Here is a 25628-nt window from a genome sequence, read left to right on the forward strand (position 1 = left end):
GTAGCCTTTGCCTGCGGTGTGGCCAACTCACTGAACGTGCTATTCATGACTTCCTCAGCATCGCGGATGCTCCAGTATGAATCCAATCGCAGCTCCAGACGCTCAATGTGGTCTGCCAGAAGCTGCAGTTGGACACACTTCCTGCACACGTAGTCGTCAGGGACACTGGAAGTATTCGATTTCCCACATGCTGCAGGATGAACAAACCACGGGGCCAATCTCAGCTGCCATGACCTACCCAATACTTGCCTCAGCTTTTGAAACTTTCTCCTTTGAAAGGAACTTACCCAGCCTTACCTCACTTGGAGTGAAGCTCGACCGCCACCTCTTCTTGTTGAAGCCTCTTGAGTCAAAGCCTCAAATCTCCACTCCTTCACTGGCCACTTTCCACATGAGTTGAGAGTTGGGGGGGAAAGCTTAGGGTTAACATGGGGAGAACTTCTTTACTCAGTGTGGTAACTGTGTGCAACGAGCTTCCAATAGAAGTGGTAGAGGTAGGTTCGATATTGTCAATTAAAGTAAAGTTGGATAGGTATACGGACAGGAAAGGAATGGAGGGTTATGGGCTGAGTGCAGGTTGGTGGGACTAGGTGAGAGTAAGCATTCGGCATGGACTAGAAGGGCTGAGATGGCCTGTTTCCATGCTGTAATTGTTATATGTTGTATGCTAATGTTTATGCTTCATGAATCTAATAGAGGGGAGAATCTGTTCCTAAAATACTGAGTATATGTCCTCAGGATCCTGCACCTCCTCTCTGATGGTAGTAATGAGAAGAGGGCATGTCCTTGATGGTGAGTGTCTTTAACATTGGATGCTGCTGTCTTGAGGTGTCTCCTTCTGAAGATGTCCTTGATGATCTGGAGGCTGGTATCCATGATTGAGCGGACTGAGTCTTCAACCCTCTGCAGCTTTTATTGATCGGAGCCTCTATGTCAGATGGTGATTTGACCAATTAGAATACTCTCCGTTGTACATCTGCAGAGATTTGCTAGAGTCTTTGGTGACAAACCAGATCTCAAACTTATAGTGAAGTATAATCAATGGCACTCTGTCTTCATGGTTGCATCAATATGTTGGCCATACAGTGGCCACTTTATTAGGCACTCTTGCACACCTGCTCATTAACTCAAATATCTAATCTGCTAATCATGTGGCAGCAACTCAATGCATAAAAGCATGCAGACATAGTCAAGAGATTCAGTTGTTGTTCAGAGCAAACATCAGAATGGGGAGGAAATATGATTTATGTGACCGACCGTGGAATGATTGTTGGTGCCAAATAGGGTGGTTTGAGTATCTCAGACACTGTTGATTTTCCGGGATTTTCACGCACAATCAGTCTCTTTAGTTTACAGAGAATGGTGTGATTAACAAAAATCATTCAGTGAGCTGCAGTTCTGTTGGCGAAAGTACCTTGTTAATGAGAGAGAATGGCCAGTCTGACTCAAGCTGACAGGAAGGCAACAGTAATGCAAGTAACCAGATGTTTCGGAAGTGGTGTGCATGGGAGCATTGTTGAATGCACAAGATGCAGAACCTTGAAGTGGATGGGTGACTGCAGCAGAAGACCATGAACATGCACTCAGTGGCCAATATATTAGATACAGGAGGGACCTAATAGAGTGGTCATTGAGTGTCTTATGATCTTAGGTTTTTCACTGTGCCTCACTACATGTAATAATAATGAACCAATTTATCAATTCAATTTCCCATTGTCCCCTGTATGTATACAACTCTGGGTTCCCAGTTTTGAGTGCAGAGGTGTTCCAATGTGCAGTTAATCATGGAAAACAGGAAGAGTTTTAACAAAAATGGTTTGCTTGCTTGAGGTTTATCTCAGACTACGTTCACGATGCCAAGTGAGTATTCAGTGCAATGAGAGCCAAGTGAACTGCTTAGTAATACAATGAGCAGGACAACTGACTCCTGAGATATCCCTATGGGTGCCCTCATCAGGTTTACTGGTTGAAGTGTTGAGAGCAACTGTGACCTTAACTGCCACAAGCAGTGCACAACATTTGGTTGTCTGTCACTAGGTTTGTGGACCAGATGGTAAGGAGAGTTAGCAGCCTCCCTTGTGATCATGAGCACCATCATTATGTCCCGTCTCTCTGCTCTCTGGCAGTCCATCTGCTTTGGGTAGCTTGTTCAGTGGGTCATTCAGCACCCACTCCCACGTCAACTCTCGACATCCCCCTCCCCCCCCCGTTTATTTTCAGTGACTAATAACATACCAGATCAACTGTGCTGTGGAACAAATACTTCAGCTATTATGGCCAATCCTCTCAGCAAGCTGCAGGTGACACCAGGGTGCCAGAAGGAAATTCTCTCAACAAGTTTTTCAAAGTGAACAATTGAGTGAAGTAGAAGAAAGTCATACTCACCACAAATTCAACTGAGGTAAAAGATTGATCCTTCTAGCTTTTCCAACAAAGATCACTTCCATAAATCTGGTTAATGCTTCTTTTCCAAATCACTGAAGAATGCTGCGAAAGGGAATTATTTTATAGTAATTCAAAGATAACTGGTATAATGCACACTGACTGATTTTAAAGTTAGCAGTTACTCTTTGCACAATATGTAAATGTGTCAATTGATGAGGCTGTTAAGGTTACAAATAAGAGTAATATAACCCTCTTCTTCTGGTGAAATGCACTTGGATTTTCTGTTATGGCCACAGTGCACAATATCTATATCTTGTACCAATGAGATGTTCTTCGGTAATATTGAAAGGGGAATCCTTAACTTCCCTAGCTACACCAGAGAAATCCTGAGCACCTGTAAGTGAACTAAGTATTATGCCTTGAGGAAGATTAATCCAAAAGCAAACAGCAGGGGCAACAGAAACCTGTATCAGAAATATGAGATTGTCCAGGGGCAGAAGTGAGTGTATTTGCTATTATTAAGGATAATGTTCAAAGTAAATTTATCATCAAAATACATGTCACCATATACAAGCCTGAGATTCATTTTCTTGTGTGCATTCACAGTAAAAGAAAAGAAACTTAATAGAATCAATGATTAATCAGGGCATGAAAGGATATGGAGAAAAGGCAGGAGATTGGGTCTGAGAGAGAGAATGGATCAGCCATGATGAAATGGCAGAGCAGACTCGATGGGCCAAATGGCCTAATTCTGTGCCTGTGTCTTACGGGCTAAAGACTGCATCCAATAAGACAGATAAACACCATAGTGTAAAAGACAATAAATTGTACAAATTTTAAAAAAGAGGGGAAACAAAGCAATAAATATTGAGAACATGAGGTGAAGAGTCCTTGAAAGTGAGTCCATAGATGGTGGGATTGGCTCAGTAATGGGGTGAGTGATGTTATCCCTTCTGGTTCAAGAGCCCGATGTCTGAGGAGTAATAACTATTCCTGAAACTGGTGGTGTAGCTTCTAAGGCTCCTGTACTTTGTTCTTAATGGCACCAGTGATCATTTTCTTGTTCATTGGCACATTGCAGTTGCAATGTGTACCATCTCAAAAATGCACAGTTGCGATGACTCCCAAATTTAAATAGATTATCCAGCTTCATACATGTTGAATGTTGACATGGACAAGTTAACTGGAGATATGAAGGATTTATGGAATTTCAAGGGTTTATCACTAAGTACTTAAGAGCTGAAGAAGGTTAAATCTCAAGAAGAGAATATTTAATCAGGTCATGTTGAACACTCCAAAATCTGCTTTACCAATAATTTCTGAGGATCTGCTGTACGACAGCTATAAAAAGAGACAATCTAAAAGTTCTGCTTTCAAGCATGTTTTTCTCCCCGCTCTCTAACTATGAGCAATGGCAATAATGTTTTGCCAGCATCTCAAAAAATGGAACTACTTTAAGCATATTTTTGACAAAGCATGCATTTCTATTTAAGGTTTACTTTTAGAGTCTCCATATTATTGAAATTAATTCCTTAAGGTTTGTTGGACAGTTGATGGGAGAAGGGCAAAAGAAACAAAATTCCATGTGCATTCACTTGGGTACTTTATTAATGATTTAACTGTTTTTCTTTCTCTCTTTCTGGGACTAGTACACTATTTGGACAGCCTTGTGGGTTGCCTGGAATGTATTCATCTTCTGCTTCTATTTGGAGGTTGGAGGACTCTCAAAGGTAAGGATCATCTTTGACAACCAGCATTATATCCAAAGTAACTGGAGTTCTTGGCTTGTAATGGTTGTAATGAATGCCACAGAATGTATAGTTATGTACACAATGCCACAGTATGTTTGTGTCTTGCTACAGGAAGTTCTCCCTTTAGTTCAACAAGCATGTCATTTGCTTTCTCCTTACCTTCCACCCTTTCAATGCGCGCTCAGTTTAACTAACAAAAGTCTGCTGCAGCAAATCTTTTTCTTCCAATACCTTTACTCTCATGCTAGTTTTTATTTTGTTAGTCAATTTGAGTCTTTACAATAAAAAGTGTCTCTATATTCTGGGTTTTATTTCTCTAAACAAAAAACAGTGGAACAAAATATGCCTCGGAATCCTTGAAGTTAGGTAAAGAGCATCCTCTGGGTAAATTATTTGCTGGATAATTAACCAGCTTTTATTAATTGCTGCAATTTCTCTCTTGACTATATGAAGCATCTTGCACTCAGTAGTTCAAGGTGAAATATTTTTAGAGATAATAATTAATCTTGTTATTTTTTTTACAACAAACTGAGTGCCTTATAACAAATCTGATCAGAATACTTGGATAAGTTTGCTGCTTTTGCCTGTGGAGAGTAAGGACATAATTATTATCAGGTACGATTCAAAATGAATTATATTTTATTTGAAACTATTTCAGTGGATATGTTCCAGTTTCAGCTGACATCAAATTAAGTCAAGAAGAAAATGAATAAAAACCACACATGAGTAGGTAACGTTACTGAGTGAAAGACTAGTAGCACTCGGTAGTTGGGTCAAGTTGGCATATGAAATCTGATCATCCTCAATGAACATTATAATTTGTCACATTCCTTGAACTTCCCACTAATGACACAGTGGGAATGTCATTTATCAAGTCAGCTATTGCTCTTCCTCTAAGCTCACTTGCATTTTTCAAACTATGATTAGGTTAACAGTGTCAGTTTAGACCCTATTCTCAATGTTTAAAATCTCCTACATTGTTATCGAGTGAATAGTGACCCACTTCCAGTAGCTATGTATGCAAATTGCAGTTAGATACTGAATATCATACATAGTTTTCATATTTGGGCCTGCCTAGTAAATTTTGATCATGTGGAAATAATTAGAATAACCTGTGTAATTAATTTCTTCTGTGAAAGAAATTAATATTAGTGCAAAAATAGTATTGGAGAAATTAATGGTACTGAAAACAGATAAATCCCAAGCGTAAGATGACACTTTCCACAAGGTTTGAGAAAGGTAGCTGTGGAGATGACGAATGTAGTAAATGTTGTCTTTCAAAAGTCCCTCTTGGATTATGAGACCTAGGAGCAGAATCAGTCCATTTGGCACATTGTCTGCTCTCCCATTTGGTCATGGCTGATTTAATTTACCCCCCTTGACCATTTTCTTCCCTTCACCCCATAATCTTTGACATCCTTAATAGTTAAGAATCTTTCAGCGTCACCTTCAGTCAGCTTTACTGTCTCAAGCTGCAAGTTAACCTTTAGGAACTCTGCACTAGGACTCCCAGCTCTTTTTAAAACATAGAATATAGAAAACCTACAGCACAATATAGGCTCTTTGACCCACAATGTTGTGCCGACCATGTAACCTACTCTAGAAATTTCCCGACCACACAACCCTCCATGTACCTATCTAACAGTCCTATTGTATCTGCTTCCACCACCGTAGCTGGCAGTGTATTCCACATGCCCACCACTCTCTGTGTGAAGAAGTTTCCTCTGACATCACTCCTGTACTTGCTCCCAAGCAACTTAAAAATATGCCCCTCATGTTAGCCATTTCATTCTTGGGGGTAAAGCCTCTGGCTATCCAGGAAATCAATGTCTCATCATCTTATACACTTCTATCATGTCAGCTCTCATTCTCCATCACTCCAAGGAGAATTGGCCAGGTTCACTTATCCTACTCTCAGAAGGCACGTTCCCCAATCCAGGCAACGTCCTTGTAAATCTCCTCTGCACTCTCTCTATAGCATCCACATCCTTCCTGCAATGAGGTGACCAGAACTGAAGACAGTACTCCAAGTGAGGTCTAACTAAGGTTTTTTTTATAGCTGTAACATTGAACTCAATCTCTCTGTTGAAGGCCATCACACCATACATCTTCTGAACAACACTGTCAGCTTGTGCAACAGCTTTGCGTGTCCTATGGACATGGATTCCAAGATCTCGCTGATCCTCCACACGGCCCAGAGTTTTACCATTAATATTATATTCCATCTTCAAAATTGACGTACTGAAATGAACACTTCACACTTACCTGTCTTAATCTCCATCTGCGACTTCTCAGCCCAGTTCTGCATGCCATCCATGTCCCGTTATAATGTCTGACAACCCTCCAGACTATCCACAACACCACCTATGTCATCAGCAAACTTATTAACCCATCCTTCTACTTCCTCATCCAAGTAATTTATAATAATCATAAAGAGGAGAGGTCCCGGAACTGATCCCTGTGGAACACCACAGGTCACGGTTCTCCATGCAGAATATGAACCATCCACAACCACCCTTTGCCTTCTCTGGGCAAGCCAATTCTGGATCCACAAGGGTAGGCCTCCTTGAATCCTATGCCTCATTACTTTCCAAATGAGCCTCACATGTGGAACCTTATCAAATGCCTTACTGAAATCCATATGCACTATATCCACTGCTGTACCTTCACCAGTGTGTTTTACATCCTTAAAGAATTCAATCAGGTTCATAAGGCATGACCTGCCCTTGACAAAGCCATGATGACTTTCCCTAATCAGATTGTCTCTCCAAATGCTCATAAATCCTGCCTCTCAGGATCTTCTCCCACAACTTGCCCACCACTGAAGTAAGACTCCCTGGTCTATAATTCCCTGGGTTATCTGTACTCCCTTTCTTGAACAAGGGAACGTTTGCAACCTTCCAATCCTCTGGTACTTCTACTGTCCCTATTGATGATGCAAAGATCATTGCAAGAGGCCCAGCAATTTCCTTCCTCACTTCTCACAACAGCCTGGAGTATATCTCATCTGGTCCCGATGACTGATCAAACTTTAATACCTTTCAAAAACTCCAGCACATCCTCTTTCTTAATTTTCATACACTCAAGAGTTTTAGTTTGCTTTAAGTCATCCTCACAATTGCTAAGATCCTCTTCATTGGTGACCTTCCTTTATTTAATTTTTTTCCTGATTTCTCACTTTGCTATCCTGTGTCCTTTCTGACCTAATCCAAAGCTCAAACTGAATATTTGGCATATATATAGTTTGGGCAGCATTTTCATAGGGATCATTTTTGACTGAGCAGGGCCAATTTTGATTTCCATTTTCTCTGGTCATAAAACCAGCAATGATAATTTGCCCCTTATATAGATACTTATACTATTTTTCACTGATTCCAATTAAAAGTAAATTTGTACTGAGATGCAAAGCAGAACACTAGTCTGCTGTCCTGCTTCAAGCATAGTGAGAATGGTTAATTTGAATAATCGTGCCCACTTACAAATTGGCCCGAACCACTTTGATGGACGTGCCGTGCAATTGCATGCTGATGAATTGCCTTGTTATGGAGATTTCTCCTCACTCTACTGTGACTCTGATTGTCATAGGAAATGAGCAATAAAACTAGCCAGTGTTTAATGTTAATACACAAATAGTCCCGTCTATTTAAAAAAAGACAAACAATGATGCAAAATTAATTTAAAGACAGAGCTCTGGTAATGGACCTTTTTTCCCCATAAGAGACCATAAGGCATATGAGCAGAATTAGGCCATTCAGCCTTGATGTCCTTACTAATCAAGAGCTAATCAGCTTCCACCTTGAAGGGACCTCCACAATGAATTCCACAGATTCATCACTCTCTGGCTAAAGATATTCCCCTCGATTTCTCTTGTAAAGGAATATCCTTCTATTCTGAGGCTGTGCCCTCTGGTCCGAGACTCTTACACTAATGGAAACATCCTCTCCGCATCCACTGTCTAGGCCTTTCATTATTTGATAGGTTTCAATGAGATGTCCCCTCATTCTTCTAAGCTCCAGTGAGTACAGGCACAGAGACAGCAAACACTCTTCATACATAAACCCTTTCATCCTCAGGATTATTCTTGTGAATCTCTTCTGGACCCTGTCCAACACCAGTACATCCTTTCTTAGATCAACAGCCCAGAACTGCTCGCAATAGTCCAAGTGCAGTCTGACCAATGTCTTATAAAGCTTCAGCATTATATGCTTGCTTTTATATTCTAGCCTTCTCAAAATGAATGCTGACATTGAATTGGCCTTCCTTACCACCTGTCTGACTCGACCTGCAGATTAAGGTTTAGAGAATTCTGCACAAGGACTCCCAAATCCCTTTGCACCTCTGATTTCTGAATTTGCTTCCTGTTTAGAAAATAATCTACACCTTAATTCCTTCTGCCAAGTGCATGACCATGCATCGCCTGGCATTGTATTCCATCTGCCACTTCTTACTCCATTCTCCAAATTTATTTAAGTCCTTCTGCGGACTTCCGAAACACTATCTGCCCCTATCTTCCACCTACTGTATCTTCATATCATCCATAAACTTGGTCACAAAGTCATCAATTCTGTTCTCAAGAGAAGGATGTTTGGTTAACATTTTAATTTTACTTTATTGTCACCAAACAATTGACACTAGAGTGTACAATCATCACAGTGATATTTGATTCTGCTCTTCGCGCTCCCTGAAGTACAAATCGAAGTAAATATAATAAAAATTTAAATTATAAATCATAATTAGAAAAAGGAAAGTAAGGTAGTGCAAGTCAGGTCCGGATATTTGGAAGGTATGACCCAGATCTGGGTCAGGATCCATTCAGCGGTCTAGTCACAGTTGAAAAGAAGCTGTTCCCAAATCTGGCCGGACAAATCTTCATGCTCCTGAATCTTCTCCCGGAGGGAAGAGGGACGAAAAGTGTGTTGGCTGGATGGGTCGTGTCCTTGATTATCCTGGCAGCACTGCTCCAACAGCGTGCGGTGTAAAGTGAGTCCGAGGATGGAAGATTGGTTTGTGTGATGTGCTGAGCTATGTTCACGATCTTCTGCAGATTCTTCCGGACTTGGACAGGACAACTTCCATACCAGGTTGTGATGCACCCTAGAAGAATGCTTTCTACAGCACACCTATAAAAATTAGTGAGGGTTTTAGGGGACAGGTCAAATTTCTTCAGCTTTCTCAGGAAATAAAGGCGCTGGTGGGCCTTCTTGGCAGTGGACTCTGCTTGGTTAGACCAAGTCAGGTCATTTGTGATATTCACCACGAGGAACTTAAAACTTTTGACCTGGTCCACCTGTGCACCGCCGATGTAGATGGTGTTGTGCGGTCCGCTACTCCTTCTGAAGTCAACAACCAATTCCTTCGTCTTGCTGACGTTGAGGGATAGGTTATTGTCTTTGCACCATGCCACCAGGTTCTTAATTTCCTCTCTGTACACAGACTCATCATTATCCAAGATACGGCCTACAATTGTGGTGTCATCAGCACAAAAGAGTTCGACGGAAACATGGCTACACAATCATGGATGTACAGTGAGTACAGCAGGGGCTGAGTATACATCCTTGTGGGGCACCGGTGCTCAGTGATTTTTAGCATTAACCATGACTCTTGGCACCATGGTATGGCTTTAGATGGTGGGATGCAGATTTTTCCTGTTGCCCATGATGTATATGTTAACATTAAATACAAGCACAATTTCACACTGGATCAGGTACTGTAAAACTTTTGAGCTGGCATGATTCAGATCAATTTCTGTTCATCAAACTTCCCAAGTATTTATTGTGTCATTCAGTAGCAAGGGAAGCGAATGGATATAAACACAAAAGGAAAGGATTTCAGTGTGGAAGATTTTTAAAGTAAATGTAAAACAAATTCCTTAAACCCCAGATGTACAAAAAAGTTGGATGAACTCAGCAGGTCAGGCAACATCCGTTGAAAGAAGCAGTCAGTGTTTCGGGTCGAGACCCTTCATCAGGATTAAAGAAGGAGGGTGCAGGGGACCTATAAAGAAGGTGGGGGGAGGGTGGAAAACCAATCAGAGGAAAGATCAAGGGGTGGGGGGAGGGAAAGAGGGAGGGGATAGGCAGGAGAGGTGAAGAAGGAAACTAAGGGGAAAGCACTATGGGTAATAGAAGTAGGTAGAGTCATGAGAGGTGATAGGCAGCTAGAAGAGGAGACAGGGTGAAAGTGGGATGGGGGAAGGGAGAGGGAGGGAATTACCAGAAGTTGGAGAATTGGATGTTCATACCAAGGGGCTGGAGACTACCCAGATGGTATATGAGATGTTGATCCTCCAACCTGAGTTTGGCCTCATCACGGCAGTAGAGGAGGCCATGTATGGACATATCCGAATGGGAATGTGAAGCAGAGTTGAAGTGAATGGCAACCGGGAGATCCTGTCTGTTGTTGCGGACGGAGTGGAGGTGCTCGACGAAGTCGTCCCCCAATCTGTGTCGGGTCTCGCCGATGTAGTGGAGGCCGCACCGGGAGCAACGGATGCAATAGATGACCCCAATAGACTCACAAGTGAAGTGTTGCCTCACTTGTTTGGGGCCCTGAATGGTGGTAAGAGAGGAGGTGTAGGGACAGTTGTAGCACTTACGCTTGCAGGGATAAATGCCAGGTGGGAGATCTGTGGGGAGGGATGTGTGGACACTTGAACTGCAGTGTGTGCTTCTTGCTAACACTCAGCATATAGTATACATGTTGCTTTATTGTACATCTTTCTCATCATGGTAATTCACAGTTGTAACAGCACAGCCACTATTTTTCAGACTGCAGCATAAGAGAAATACGAGGGGTGATTGATAAGTTTGTGGCCTAAGGTAGAAGAAGTCAATTTTAGAAAACCTAGTACATTTATTTTTCCCCTCCTATATTTACACACTTAGTCCAGCAGTCGTGGAGCATACAGATCTTGGACCTCCAGAAAGTGTCCACAGCAGGGGTGATTGATAAGTTTGTGGCCGAAGGTAGAAGGAGATGAGTTATACAGCTCTTATTACATGCACATGCAGTTCAACTCCTTGAGTGATTATGCAGAAAGTTTGAAGTTAATAACTCAAGATCTAAGATCCGTATGCTCCACGACCGCTTGACTAAGTGTGTAAATGTAGAAGGGTACTATGTTGAAAAATAAATGTGCTAGGTTTTCTAAAATTGACTCCTCCTACCTTAGGCCAAAAACCTATCAATCACCCCTCGTATAACACTATTATCACTCACCAGAAACGAGCCAATTAGCAGGACTTTCATCACATTGTAGGAAATCACATATGGTGGCTAAGCGAAGTCAGACAAATGATCTAGAGATGAAAGTTCAATGCAGCTTTAGCTAATGAACAATTGAACTGAACCAGAAAATCTAAAATTCAGTTCCTGGTGAGTTTCAGTAATAGTGACCATAAAACTTTTGGGCGGCCCATTTGGTTCAATGACGTTGTTTTGAAATGGAACTCATTATAGCTCAAAGAAACATAGAAAACCTACAGCACAATACAGGCCCTTTGGCCCACAACGCTGTGCTGAACATGTACTTTATAAATTGCCTAGCCCTCTATTTTCCTAAGCTCCATGTACCTATCCAGGAGATTCTTAAAAGACCCTATTGTGTCCACCTCCACCACCATTGCTGGCAGCCCATTCCACGCACGCAACATTCTGTGTGTTTTTTTTTAAAAAACAACACTCACCCCGACATCTCTTCTGTACCTACTTCTAAACACCTTAAAGCTGTGTCCCCTCGAGTTAGCCATTTCAGCCCTGGGAAAAAGCCTCTGACTATCCACACGATCATATATTATATTCCATTTGGCTCCATACACGCAGCAATGTGCAATAAAGATGCCGGGGGAACTCAATGAGTCGAGCAGTATCTGTGTAAAAACAAAATGAGCAGTCAACATTTCGGGTGAGGACCCTTCATTTGCAGCAATGCAGTTGATCCTTAGCTGCCCTCTGAAGCAGGCATTCAGTCGTCTGGTGGTTGGCTTGCCATATTTCTCGAGCAATAAGAATGGTCCATAAATTCTGCCTTTTTTTTGCAACATCCACCTCTCTGAATGAAGAAGTATGGAAGTAGCTTAGTTGTAGAAAAAAAAGAAACTGGAAAAAAAAACTGATATGAGTTCAATGAAAATATTGTATGAAATATCATAAAGGTATCAGATATCTAGAAGCCTTCTCATTAATTGTGATGAAGTTGTTTGAGAGATTGGTGATGAAACATATCAATTCATACCTGAGGAGCAAGGTAGATCCACTCCAATTTGTCTATCATCACAACAGGTCAAAAGCAGATGCCATTCCTTTGGCTCTTCACTCAGCCCTGGGACATCTGGATAGTGAAAATGCATTCATCGGGATACTCTTCATTGACTGCAACTTTGCATTCAACATTACCATCACTTCAAAACTAATCAGTGAGCTCCAAGACCTAGGCCTCGATACCTCCTTGTGCAAATGGATCCTTGACTCCCTCACTTGCAAATTCCAGTCAGTTCGTATTGGCAACAACATCTCCATTACTGCCATCAGCACAGGTGCACCACAAGGCTGTGTGCATATCCCCCCTGCTCTACTTGCTTTACACTAATGACCATGAGGCTAAGCACAGCTCCAATGGCATATTTAAGTTTATTGATTACACCACTATCTTTGACCGAATCAAAGGTGGTGATGAATCAGTGTACAGGAGAGAGATTGAAAATCTGGCTGAATGGTGAAACATTAATAACTCAATGTCAGTAAAAGCAAAGAGCTGATTTATTGACTACAAGAAGAGAAAACCAGAGTTCTGATTAGGGGTTCAGAGGTGAAGAGGGCCTGTAACTAAATTCCTCAGCATTATCGTTTCAAAGGATTTGTCCTGAGTCCAGCATGTAAATGTCGTTACAAAGAACGCATGGCAGTGCCTCTACTTTATTTGAAGTTTGTGATGATTCAGTATGCCATCTAAAATTTTGACAATGTGTATAGATGCATGGTGGAGTGTATATTGGCTGATTGCATCATGGAATATGCAGTATGGAAATGCTAATATAATTGAATGGAAAAGCCTACAAAACGTACATCACAGGAAAGACCCTCCCCACCACTGAGCACATCTACAAGGAGTGCTATTGCAGGAGAACAGTATCCATCATTAAAGAGTCCTATTTTCTCTTCTCATTGTTGCCATCTGGACAGAGGTACAAAAGGTTTCGGACCCTCACCACCAGGTTTAGGAACAGTTGCTAGGCCTCAAGTGTCAGGCTGTTAAACCAGAGTTGATAACTTCACTCACCCTGACTGACGGACTCACTTTCAAGGACTCTACATGTTATGTTCTCAATATTATTTATTACTTAATTATTTATTAGTATTATTTCATTTTTCTTTTTGTATTTGCACAAATTTTTGCCTTTTGTATCTAATTTGTCCATCTTTATTTGTGGATAGTTTTTCATTGAACCTATTGAGTTTCTTTGTACTTACTGTGAACATACGCAAAAAAAGTCTCAGGGTAATATATGGTGACACATATAGTGTGTACTTTGACAATAAATTTACTTTGAACTTTGAATTTCACCAGTGATCTGTAGAGACTTGCTCAATGCTGTTACAATGTGAAGACCCCGCAAGGAAGATGTTGAACAATCTCATCAGTTTTAAAACTATTGACAAACTGTCGGTGGAATTTATCATAGCCTGCCTAAAATTTGAAGCTGGAAAAGTTTTAGACTGCTTTTTAATCTTTTGTCTACTTCACTACGTTTTACAGAGGAGCAATTAAAAGTGAAATTTGGCATGGTATATCAAATTACTAATGGCCAAAATTCATTTAGTATAAAGTAATAAGAGCATCCAACTTAGTTTATACAGCACAAAAAAGGCTGCAACTTTTTCTCACATTGAATAACAACTGCTTACTTTAAATTTGTTGGAATTCTTTTGGCATTTTTGACTGCATGTTTGCAGTGTGTTGAGTTAATATTGAAATGCGGCTAAGGCATAAAGATGAAATTAAAGTACATCAGCTCATTCAGATGTTCCATTATTGTCTGTGCTCCCGCTTGAGAGATGGTGTGACTGGTAATGCTGCCAAAGCTTCTGAATCACTGAAGATGAAAAATTAGACAGTTGATGCGGAGCAGCACTGTGAAAATATCTGTCAGCAATTTTGTCATTTTCTTGTTTATCCATACATCAATCTTGGATCATATAACTTCATTAAACTAAAGCAGGGTGAGGAGGGCAGGTAAATTCGTGAAGAGAAATTGAGACTTTGGTTTCTAATGTGGGTTTAAATTCTGGAAGCGTTTAGTCAAAAAAACTTAAGACATAGGAGCAAAATTAGGCCATTCAGCCCATTGAGCCTTCTCCACTATTTGATCATAGCTGATCCATTCCCATCTCAACCCCATTCTCCTGCCTTTCTATAACCTTTCACACCCCTGACTTATCAAGAATCTATCAACCTCTGCCTTAAATGTTCCCAAAGACGGTCTCCACAGCTGTCCATGGCAGCGAATTACAGTACACACAAACACCACCCTCTGGCTGAAGATATTCCTTGGCATCTCTGTTCTACATGGACAGTCCTCTGGTTCTAGACTCCCAGCTATAGGAAACATTCTCTCCACATCCACTCACATCACTTTGGCCTATTCTATAATGTGCCTCCAAGTACCCTGAAAACTCAATTTTAACAATCAACTGAAACATCTTCCTAACCACTGAGGTCAGGCTAATTGGCCTATAGTTTCCTTTCTTCGGCGTCCCTCCCTTCTTGAAGAGTGGAGTGACATTTTCAATTTTCCAGTCATTCGGAACTATTCATGAATCTAGTAATTCTTAAAAAATCATTACTAACCTTCCACAATCCCTTCAGCTACCTCCTCCTGAAATCTGGCGTGTGGTCCACCTGGTTCAGGTGACTTATCTACTTTCACACCTTTCAGCTTCCCAACTACTTTCTCCCTCGTAATAGCAACTGCCCTCACTTCTGACCCCTGACACTTTCAAACTTCCGGCTTAATGCTAGTGTCTTCCACAGTCAAGGTTGATGCAAAATACTTATTCAGTTCATGTGCCATTTCCTTCCCCCCCCACCCCCACCTCTGCAGTGTCATTTACCAGCAGTCCAAAATCTACTTTCAACTTTCTTCTACTTATATATCGGAAAAAACTTTTGGTATCTTTCATATTGGCTAGCTTACCTTCATATTTCATGTTTTCCCTCCTTATTGCATTTTAATCACCTTCTGTTGGTTTTCAAAAACTTCCCAATCCTCAAATTCCCCAGTAATTTGCTATATTACATACCCTCTCTTGTGCTTGTATGGTGGTTTGACTTCCTTTTTCAGCCACAGTTGTATCAAATGGCCTTTAGGATACCACTTATCTTTGGCATGTACCTATCCTACACATTCCAAGCTGCTCCCAGAAACTCCAGCTATTGGTGCTCTGACATCATTGTGGCTAGTGTCCCCTTCAAATCAACTTTGGCAAGGTCCTCTCTCATTTCTCTGTAATTCCCTTTACTCCACTGTAATCCTGATACTCGTGTCCTCAGCTTCTCCCTCTCAAATTGAAGGGTGAATTTGATCATATTATGATCCCTGTTTTCTGGGGGGTTCTTTTACATTAAGCTCCCTAATCAAATCTGGCTCAACACTCAATCTAGAATATCTGATTTCCCAGTGAGCTCAACCACAAGCTGCTCTCAAAAGCCATCTCATAGGCATTCTACAGATTCCCTCTCTTGGGATCCAGCATCAGCACCAACCTGACGTTGGCAATCTACCTGCATATTGAAATAAGTATTGTAACATTACCCTATTGACATGCATTTTCTATCTCCCATTGTAATTTGTATCCCTTGTCCTGGTTACTGTTTGGAGGCCTGTATACAACTCCCATCAGGGTAGGTGTTGAGACTTGGGTAACTGCCAATAAGTCTGTTAATAATCTCAGAATCAAATAACCCCTTGTTTGCAGGGTAAAGCTGAACACAATCCATTTAATACTTGTTCTTCCTTTCGATGTGAATGTAGACAGGAGATTCATTCAGCCTGACAGAGATACCCGCATGGCGTGTTGCCTCCCAGGTGCCAGGGCAGGTGATGTTTCAGATTGGGTGCAGAGTATTCTGAAGGGAGAAGGTGAACAGTTAGAAGTCTTGATATACGTTGGTACCAATGACATAGGTTGACAAAGGGAGGAGGTCCTGAAGAGAGAATTCAGGGAGTTGGGTAGGAAGCTGAAAAGCAGGACCTCCAGTGTGGTAATCTCAGGATTGCTGCCTGTGACATGTGCTAACAAGTGCAAGAATAGCATGATCAGGCATATTAATACATGGCTGAAAGACTGGTGTAGGGGACAGGGCTTCAGGTTTTTGGATCACTGGGGCATCTTCTGGGGGAGATGCAACCTGTATACAAAGGGCCTGTTACACCTGAATCCAAAGGGATCCAGTATCCCAGCTGGCAGGTTTAATTGAGCTGTGAGGGAGGAATTAAGCTAATTTGGCAGGTGGATGAGATCTGGAGTGATAGGACTGAGGAAGGAGAAAACAAATAAATCCAAGGTAGCGTGCAACAGAGATGATAGAAAGAACAGACGGCAGAGGAGGATTTACAGAGTATTGGAAAGATAGGTTAATAGGCAGAGGGGTGGTGTGGCCCTCCATAAGAAATAATATTAAATCATTAGAAAGGAATGACATGGGATCAGAAGGTGTAAAGTCTCTATGGGTTGAGTTAAGAAATGGCATGTGTAAAAGGAGCCTAATGGCAGTTGTATACAGGCCTCCAAACAGCAGCCAGGATGTGAATTTCAAATTATAGCAGGAGATAGAAAAGGTGTGTCAGGAAGGAAATGTCATGGTAATTATTGGGGATTTTAATATGAAAGTGAATAGGGAAAACCGGGCTAGTACTGGATCTCAAGAGAGAATTTGTAGGATGTCTAAGGGAATGCTCTTTAGAACAGCTTGTTGTTGAGCCCACTAGGGGATCGGCTGTGCTGGATTAGGTGTTGTGCAATGATCCGGAGGAGATAAGAGAGCTTAAGGTTAAGGAACCCTTAGGGAACAGTGATCACAGTATGATCGAGTTCACTTTGAAATTTGAGAAGAAGAAACTAAATTCCAATGTGTCGGTATTTCAATGGAATAAAGGAAATTACAATAGCATGAGCAGGGACTTGACTAAAGTTGACTAGAAAGGGACACTAGCAGGAAGGACAGCAGAGCAGCGATGGTTGGAGTTTCTGCAAAAAAATGAGGGAAGTGCAAGACAGATATATTCCAAATAAGAAATTTTTTTGAATGGAAGAAGGACACTACTGTGGCTGATAAGTGAAGTCAGAGCCAAAGTAAAAACAAAAGAGAGGGCATACAAGGAAGCCAAAGCTAGTGGGAAGATAGAGGATTGGGAAGCTTTTAAAAACTTGCAGAAAAAAACTGTCATAAGGAAGAAAAAGATGAATTATGAAAGGAAGCTGGTGACTAATATCAAAGAAGGTACCAAAAGCTTTTTAATTATATGAAGGGTAAAGAGAGTCAAGGGTGGATATAGAACCAATAGCAAATTACACTGGAGATACTGTAATGAGAAATGCAGAGATGGCAGAGGAATTGAATGCGTATTTTGCATTAATCTTCACAGTGGAAGACATTTGCAATATACTGAACATTCAACAGTGTCAGGGAAGTGAAGTATGTACAATGAAAATTACAACTGTGAAGGTGCTCAGGAACCTTAATGGTCTGAGGGTGGAGAAATCTCCTGGACCTGATGGAATGCACCTTTGGGTTCTGAAGGAAGTAGCTGGGGAGATTGCAGAAGAATTAACAATGATCTTTCAAGAATTGATAGATTCTGGCATTGTACCAGATGACTGGAAAATTGCAAATGTTACTTTGCTATTTAAGAAGGGTGGGAGGCAGCAGAAAGGAAACTATAAACCTGTCAGCCTGACATCAGTGGTTGGGAAGTTGTTGGAATCAATTTGTTAGGCATGAGATTACAGAGTACCTGGAGGCACATGACAAGATAGGCCAAAGCCAGCATGGCTTCCTGAAAGGAAAATCCTGCCTGACAAACCTATTGCAATTTTTTTGAGAAAATTACAAGCAGAGTGGACAAAGAAGTTGCAGTAGATGTGCTGTACTTGGATTTTCAGAAGGCATTTGACAAGGTGCCGCACATGAGACAGCACAAGATAAGAGCCCATGGAATTACAGGGAAGTTACTAGCATGGGTGGAGCATTGGCTGGTCATCAGAAAACAGAGAATGGGAATAAAGGGATTCTATTCTGGCTGGCTGCTGGTTATTAGTGGAGTTCCCCAGAGGTCAGTGTTGGGACCACTGCTTTTTACAATATATGTCAATGATTTGGACTATGGGATTCATGGCTAAATTTGCTAATGATACAAAGCTAGGTGGAGGAGTGAATAGTGTGAGTAAACAGAGCCTGCAGAGAGACTTAGGTAGTTTAGAGGAATGGGCAAAGAAGTGGCAAATGAAAGTGTTGGAAAGTGTATGGTCATGCACTTTGGTGGAAGAAATAAACAGGCAGATTATTATTCAGATGGGGAGAGAATTCAAAATGCCGAAATGCAAAGGAACTTGGGAGTCCTTGTGCAGGATAACCCTAAAGGTTAACCTCCAGGTTGAGTCAGTTGTGAAGAAGGCGAATGCATTGTTAGCATTCATTTCTAGAGGTATAGAATATAAGAACAAGGATGTGAGGTTGAGGATCTACAAGGCATTCGTGAGACCACACTTGGAGTATTGTGTGCATTTTTGGGCTCCTTATTTTAGAAAGGATGTATTGACATTGGAGAGGGTTTAGAGCAGATTCACGAGAATGATTCTAGGAATGAAAGGGTTACTGTATGAAGAATGTCTGGCAGCTCTTGGGCGGTATTTCCTGGAGTTCAGGAGAATGGCGGGGGGGGGGGGGTGGATCTCATAGAAACATTCAGAATGTCAAAAGGCCTGAACAGATTAGATATGGCAAAGTTATTTCCCATGGTAGGGGAGTCTTGGACAAGAGGGCATGACTTCAGGATTGAAGGATATCCATTTAGAACAGATGCAAAGTAATTACTTTAGAGGGTGGTAAATCTGTGGAATTTGTTGCCATGAATGGCTGTGGAGGCCAAGTCATTGGGTGCATTTAAGGCAGAGATGGATAGGTTCTTGATTAACTAGGGTATCAAAGGGTCTGGGGAGAAGGCAGGGGAGTGGGGATGACTGGAAGAATTGGATTAGCCCAATGGCAGAGCAGACTTGATGGACCAAATGGCCTACTCTTTTCCTGTATGTTATGGTCTTTCCGTTTGCAGGCCTGAAGCTTTTTTTAAACCGTATGGACTACTTGTTATTTCTTCTTCCATGTGTTTCTTCTGCGAGGACGGAGTATAGTCTTCTCCAAATGAAGCAGTCCATGGAAGCCAATGACAATCAATTTTATTATCACTGACATATGTCATGAAATGTTTTGCTTTGTGGCAGCAGTACAGTGCAAGACAAAGGAATTATTATGTTACTAATAAATAAGTAGTGCATTAATAGATTATAAAATTATGAACATTTGCAATATTTTAATTATTTTATCCATGGTTCTCTGGATGTAATATGTACAATTTATCGAGGCAGCATCTTTTGTGGATTCCCTACCTGTCCTTTTGAAATGCACACCTGATGGCAGCAATTCTTAGCATTGTCTTAATGCTGCCAGTTACAATTGGATCAGAACACCTCGGCAGAAGCAATTTGTTTTTGGCGTGAGTGTTAAATGAATGTGAGAACATTTTCTGCTTGTGGAAGCTCACCTCAACTCATTTGATTTGATTGACTTCAATGGAGCCAGAAATGCAAAAAGTGACTATAATTGCCAATAATCACACACAAGCTAGAGTGAACAATTAAGGGCAAATTGCTTACTCTCAGTCCCCCAATTATGAATCTACCAGTTCGGAGCTAAGAATTTGTGCTTTGTTTCATGGACAGGCAGCCTGGTTTCGGTCAATGCATTTTTTGTCTATTTTTGGTCTCGGGAACCTTTTTTTTCTCTGAAAGCTCTGACATTAATGTGAGTGCCGTAGGCAATGTCTGCATTTTGACCTTCTCCCAAATTTATTTTCTGAATTACCCCAAGCTACATCAATTCAGTTTCATGCACCATTTCCCTTTATTGCTGAGGTGCTACATTGGTGTTCTTTTCTACATTATCACTCACTTTTGCATTGGAAAGTCTCACTTTCCTCAGGATAAGTATCTCTGGAACCCAACTCATACCTGATGGACCTTCCAGCATTCCACTATCTCAAAATGTTTGCCATCTTGGTCATATACATCTATTATCCAGTGCAGCCAATTTGAAGCACTTACATGGCACTTTCTGGTCTGTCAGACTGCATGCAGACTTCTGGCATTCCTGCTGACCGATGTAAAAAGCATTGTGTATCAAACAACGCTAATTATCATAGCGCAGAGTGAAAACAAGTAGGCATTATGGAAATAAAATCCTTATATTCTCTGACAGCATTTAAAATATGTCAACGTATCACCATTGTTTCATCCCTAAGCAGCCTGTCATTGAAAATAACTATCTAAGAAGTTACAGCGCCCAGTTTCATGCAGATCAAAAAGTGAATTGCAGCAACTTGATTACTGTCTCGGCTTACCTTCCTGGGAACAGCTCGTAGAGCACAAAAGCTTGTGTTACGTGGTTACTTTGCAAGAACATTGATGAAGACTATTGCATTATGCCTCTATCTTGGAAAATGCAAAGACCACAAGGAGGTGAACTGCTACATCACTTGCACTGCAGCCCCCTTAAGAGGAGCATAGGGTGGAATTGAGACTCAGACTGCACATGAATTAGTTGATGGGGAGGTCACCTATCAACACCAATCATGAGATCCTGGTGCTTGTTTGAGAGTTCTGGTGTTGAGGCATTCTCCCAAATGACTTTTGCAGTGTAATCTGGAGACCACCCTGCTGTATACTGTACACACAGAGCCTCTTGGACATGCCAAGCAGACCTCTGCTCTATTGACATGGTCTATGGTGTTTCTGCAGAAAGTATTCCATAAGGGCTAGCTGTTATGATACAGTCTAACTGAATGGATAGTTCTGCAACAACAAGGCCAAGACTACCTGGCGCAAATCTGAAGATAATTTAAGTTAGTCGATTTCATTGTTTCAGGATCGTGTTTCCTCCTATTTCAACATATTAGTTAAACTTATTACTGAGAAATGGAGTAATACCAGATATGTTTTGCTGTGGTTGTAGACCATTCTCTATACATCACTAAATATAGTGTGAACCCTCTGGGTCGCCTCAGGCTCGCTCAGCTTATTCTCGTCTAGGGGGAGCAGCCTTCAGCCCCGCCAAACTGGGTAATCAGCTGGTGTGGATGCTGTGTGATGTCCCCGCCTCGCCCCAAAACAGACAGTACACCATATGCGATTAAGTGAGTACAATTTATAAAGCTTACTATAACTAAGTGATTAATAACGATAGCTCCTCGACTCACAGCTCAGGACCCTCCGAGTGGTCAACCAAGCACATCTAGCTTCATCCCCCCTCCTCAGAGTACCTCCCGGCCTCGGACCCCCGCTTGGGGTCCGATCCTCGCCCAGCTTACAGCATTGCATCCTCTCTCTCGACCACCTCGTGCCGATCTCCCCAAAAGCCCGTCAACAAAAGCTTACATACTCAGAAGAAAGAACATTAATCCCTATTTGGTTTACAAAGCAATACAATTCTCCCAGCACTCTCTCGCAACAAAGAAACATTCCGCTTTTAACAAAACAAAAGAAGCCCTTTTAATTACATACACAGTAACAAAGAGAAAAAGAAACCCCCTTTACACTCTCCCCCCACCAAATAAAAGTCATGTCCTCATGACTATTAAATAACTTGCCACCTTTCCTGCCAACACACCGTAACCCAAGCACAAACAGTGACATCTCCTCCCCACACAGTAAACCTCACGCCCTGTTCCTCAGGCACTATTTAGGCCAACTATCTGGGAGTTCCCTAACCCTTCTGAGACCTCCGTACCCCCTCACCTAAACCCTTCAGGCTCAGACAGAACTGGGGATACCTTGGGCCCACTACCAACTCCTCTCTCAACCTCTCACTCATGCCCCACACTGCACACAGCTACACCGCTACACCTGACTCAATGGGAGAAGGGCCAAGGGTCTCTTCCTCAATCGAGGGAAGTCAGCAAAAGGCAGCATGTACCACACATCCAGCACATCATCCATCAAATCTGTATTCTTCCTCATCTCTGTGATCGGTAGCTGCTGTTTGATCTTCTCCAAACGGAAACACGTGGCCTGCACTGCTCCCGCAGTCTCTTCAGCCTCCTGTTCAGTATTCACTGCACTTCTCTCTAGCTTTTTCTTCCTCATGACTTCTTCCAGATCAACTTTCAGGTTTTGCACTTCATTTGAACTGTCGATGGTCATCTTCAGGTTCCCTTCAAGCTTCCGCTTCTCTCTTCTGAGATTTGTTTGTAATTTCTTCACCTCCGCAAACTCCCCTCTCCGGGTTCTCAGTTTGCTATTGCCCTCAGCCAAGCACTGCCACTCACCCAACAACAGAGGGGTCCACTCCGCTCACGCCTCCGCCCCTTTAGGGCTGGACATTATTCCAACAACTGGGCGGAGCTCACCACTGCTGAAACATCCCAACCTGTCACTCTTCACTCTCCAAACAGCACGGACAACCCATGGTCCCACCACCATTTTGTCAGCACTAGTCGGAACTCGAACAACGACCTCCAGGCTACCAACAGCAGCCACCCCACCCAACACACACGCAGTGATAACCAGCAATCGCACACCCACAAAGGCACACTAGCTCTTCGCCGCAGGCACAATTTAAAGAGGGTGATCACACAGCCTCCACAGAAATCAACCCCGGATGAGCACCCTACAATGTAACCCCCTGGGTCGCCTCAGGCTTGCTCAGCTTATTCTCGTCTAGGGGGAGCAGCCTTTGGCCCCGCCAAACTGGGTAATCAGCTGGTGTGGATGCTGTGTGATGTCCCCGCCTCGCCCAAAAACAGACAGTACACCATATGCGATTAAATGAGTACAATTTATAAAGGTTACTATAACTAAGTGATTAATAACGATGCGGTATATATGAAGAGAAAAAATAAAGAAAAGGCGCCAAACTTATCAAAGTCCAAACCACTTCGTGCACAACCGTTGGAGCTCAATTTCTGAAGTCTTCTGGCCACCATTTGATCCCCTCCGAACTCCTCGACTCGCAGCTCAGGGCCCTCCAAGTGGTCGACCAAGCACATCTAGCTTCATGCCCCCCTCCTCAGAGTACCTCCTGGCCTCGGACCCCCGCTTGGGGTCCGATCCTCGCCCAGCTTACAGCATTGCGTCCTCTCTCTTGACCCCCTCGCGCCGATCTCCCCAAAAGCCCGTCAACAAAAGCTTACATACTCAGAAGAAAGAACATTAATCCCCATTTGGTTTACAAAGGAATACAATTTTCCCAGCACTCTCTCGCAACAAAGAAACATTCCTGCTTTTAACAAAACAAAAGAAGCCCTTTTGGTTACATACATAGTAATAAAGAAAAAAGAAGAAACCCCCTTTACAAGTGCATTCCCCAGCAACACCCTAACCCTAATGTGTGGGTGCAGCCATACAAAAAGCTGGTCATCAGTATGAACTCTATGTTGGGACATTTTTCCCAACTTTCTCTGGAGACTCCAACATAAGATCCTTATGGAACTAGTCCATTTTGCATCTCCATATGAAATGGAATGTAACTTGGATGACTGCAATGGTGTGGGGTACAGGTGTCGCACAGCCGGACTGAGGGCACCTTACACTAATGATGAGTTTCTTTCTGGTGATCAAGAGAGTTGTGAACACACATTCCCACTTTCTGTTTCACTTTGAGTATTCCTTCCATCCAATTTTTGCTACATGGCCAAACATGTTCAAACCAAATTCCCAGCACCTTCACATATTCAGACCTGATGATGAAGGATGGGTAGGGCCATCTGTCAAAGGACACATTCTCTAATTCATTGTAATTGGCTCTGGTTTCCAAGCCATTTCAAATTTGTTCTGGATGTTCATTGGTCTGTGAGTGGACTGTGGATCTGAGCAGAATGGTGACATTTTCTATCCATAGAGAGGCTTTGACCAGACTGCCCCCTCTGCTTGGGATCATCACCGGTCTTCATAATTTGAATTTGAATGAGCACTTAATTCAAGGGTGTTCTGTGTTCAAAGCTAGTTTCATTTTTGGATTAAAAGTTTGTAGCTTATAGTATTGGAGATTCTGTGTACAGGTAGGCACCTCCCAGTCTCCACCCAGCTAAAAGTCCCCTGTGACCTGTTTCCAACTCATCACCTGCAGCCTATTTAAACCTAGCTCTCCTCTACAGTCCTTGTTCACTCATAGAACCAGCCAGCCTCAACCAGTTGCTCCTAGCCTTCCGTTACCTTGTTGCCTGTCATGTTTAGTGTCTGTTCTGTCTTGTTTAGTGGCCCCCTGTGGCTTGCTATTTTGCAGTTTATTAGTGAAGTTATTGCTCACTGCTACATCGTCTGTGCTACTCTGCTTTTGGTTCAAGCCCCTCTACATTCCCTGACATTCTGAAGTTATGGCATGTGTTTTATTGTAATGATATTGTGTTCAGATGGATGAAAGCACAATTTAAAATATGTCGATTATGATTCATTGATTGTAAAATGATGGACTGAATTGCCTGTTACCTCATATAGTGTTCTTTCATACAAGTACTGATGTGTAATAAATACTAAAAGTCAAGCAGCAGTATAACAAAACTTTTGGGGAGAACAGCATTCCCAATGACAACCTTATTGGGAGAAGTTCTCTTTGAGATTGACACAAAGAAACCCTTCAAGCTCTGATGACTTACAAAAATAACACTGCTTCTTGTATAGGAGGCAAAAGTAACCAAAGCAATTAACTTGCATTTGAAGTAATTTTAAAGTGAATCAGTTGAAGCTGGTGATGTTTCGCAACGTTTTGACTCCAAACTCACCCACCTAGAAATGGGTTTGAACAGAGCAACATTTTTTTGGCACGTTGTACAAAGTAATTTGCTTCCAATTAGAAACCTTACAGACTGCTCACTCATACCATCCAAACACCCCCTCAGTGCCCACATTGCAAGGCTGTGAAATGGAAAAAGCACCTGGGTATGTCATTTTATTGACAGATGTTATGATTTCCATCAATGGATCAATTTTACTTGGCATTGTTGAAATGCATTCCCATCTTATGTCAAAAACCATATGCTGTGACAAATGCTGCATATTCTGCAATGCTTCACCTGGAAAGGTTGTTCATGTCATGTGTATGTGTCTGATCTAAATCTTGATTGTAGTTAGACACTGAGAGATAGTTTCACCTTACCAGCTACAGATCCACTGCAGCAGAACGCACGATTGTGATATATTTAGATTCACGCTAGAGCTGCTATGTTG

At 42.0% G+C, this 25628-nt stretch overlaps 1 protein-coding gene and 1 long non-coding RNA gene across 3 annotated transcripts in view; one reads left to right on the top strand and one right to left on the bottom strand.

Moving 5' to 3' along the window:
* The window catches only part of LOC132400631 (sodium/potassium-transporting ATPase subunit beta-1-interacting protein 3), a 511218-nt gene that overhangs the window by 274390 nt on the left and 211200 nt on the right, over nt 1-25628 (top strand). For both annotated transcript variants that reach the window (XM_059981806.1, XM_059981796.1), the window contains exon 3: nt 4035-4115. In XM_059981806.1, the coding sequence (XP_059837789.1) occupies nt 4035-4115 (81 nt within the window). The remainder of the gene's footprint in view (nt 1-4034; nt 4116-25628) is intronic.
* Nucleotides 1-25628, bottom strand: part of LOC132400640 (uncharacterized) — a 154020-nt gene that overhangs the window by 11677 nt on the left and 116715 nt on the right. Inside the window, exon 3 of the long non-coding RNA XR_009514324.1 lies at nt 2386-2487. This is a non-coding gene — a long non-coding RNA (uncharacterized LOC132400640). The remainder of the gene's footprint in view (nt 1-2385; nt 2488-25628) is intronic.

The sequence above is a fragment of the Hypanus sabinus genome, chromosome 1, assembly GCF_030144855.1.
Source record: "Hypanus sabinus isolate sHypSab1 chromosome 1, sHypSab1.hap1, whole genome shotgun sequence".
Taxonomy (NCBI): Eukaryota; Metazoa; Chordata; class Chondrichthyes; order Myliobatiformes; family Dasyatidae; genus Hypanus; species Hypanus sabinus.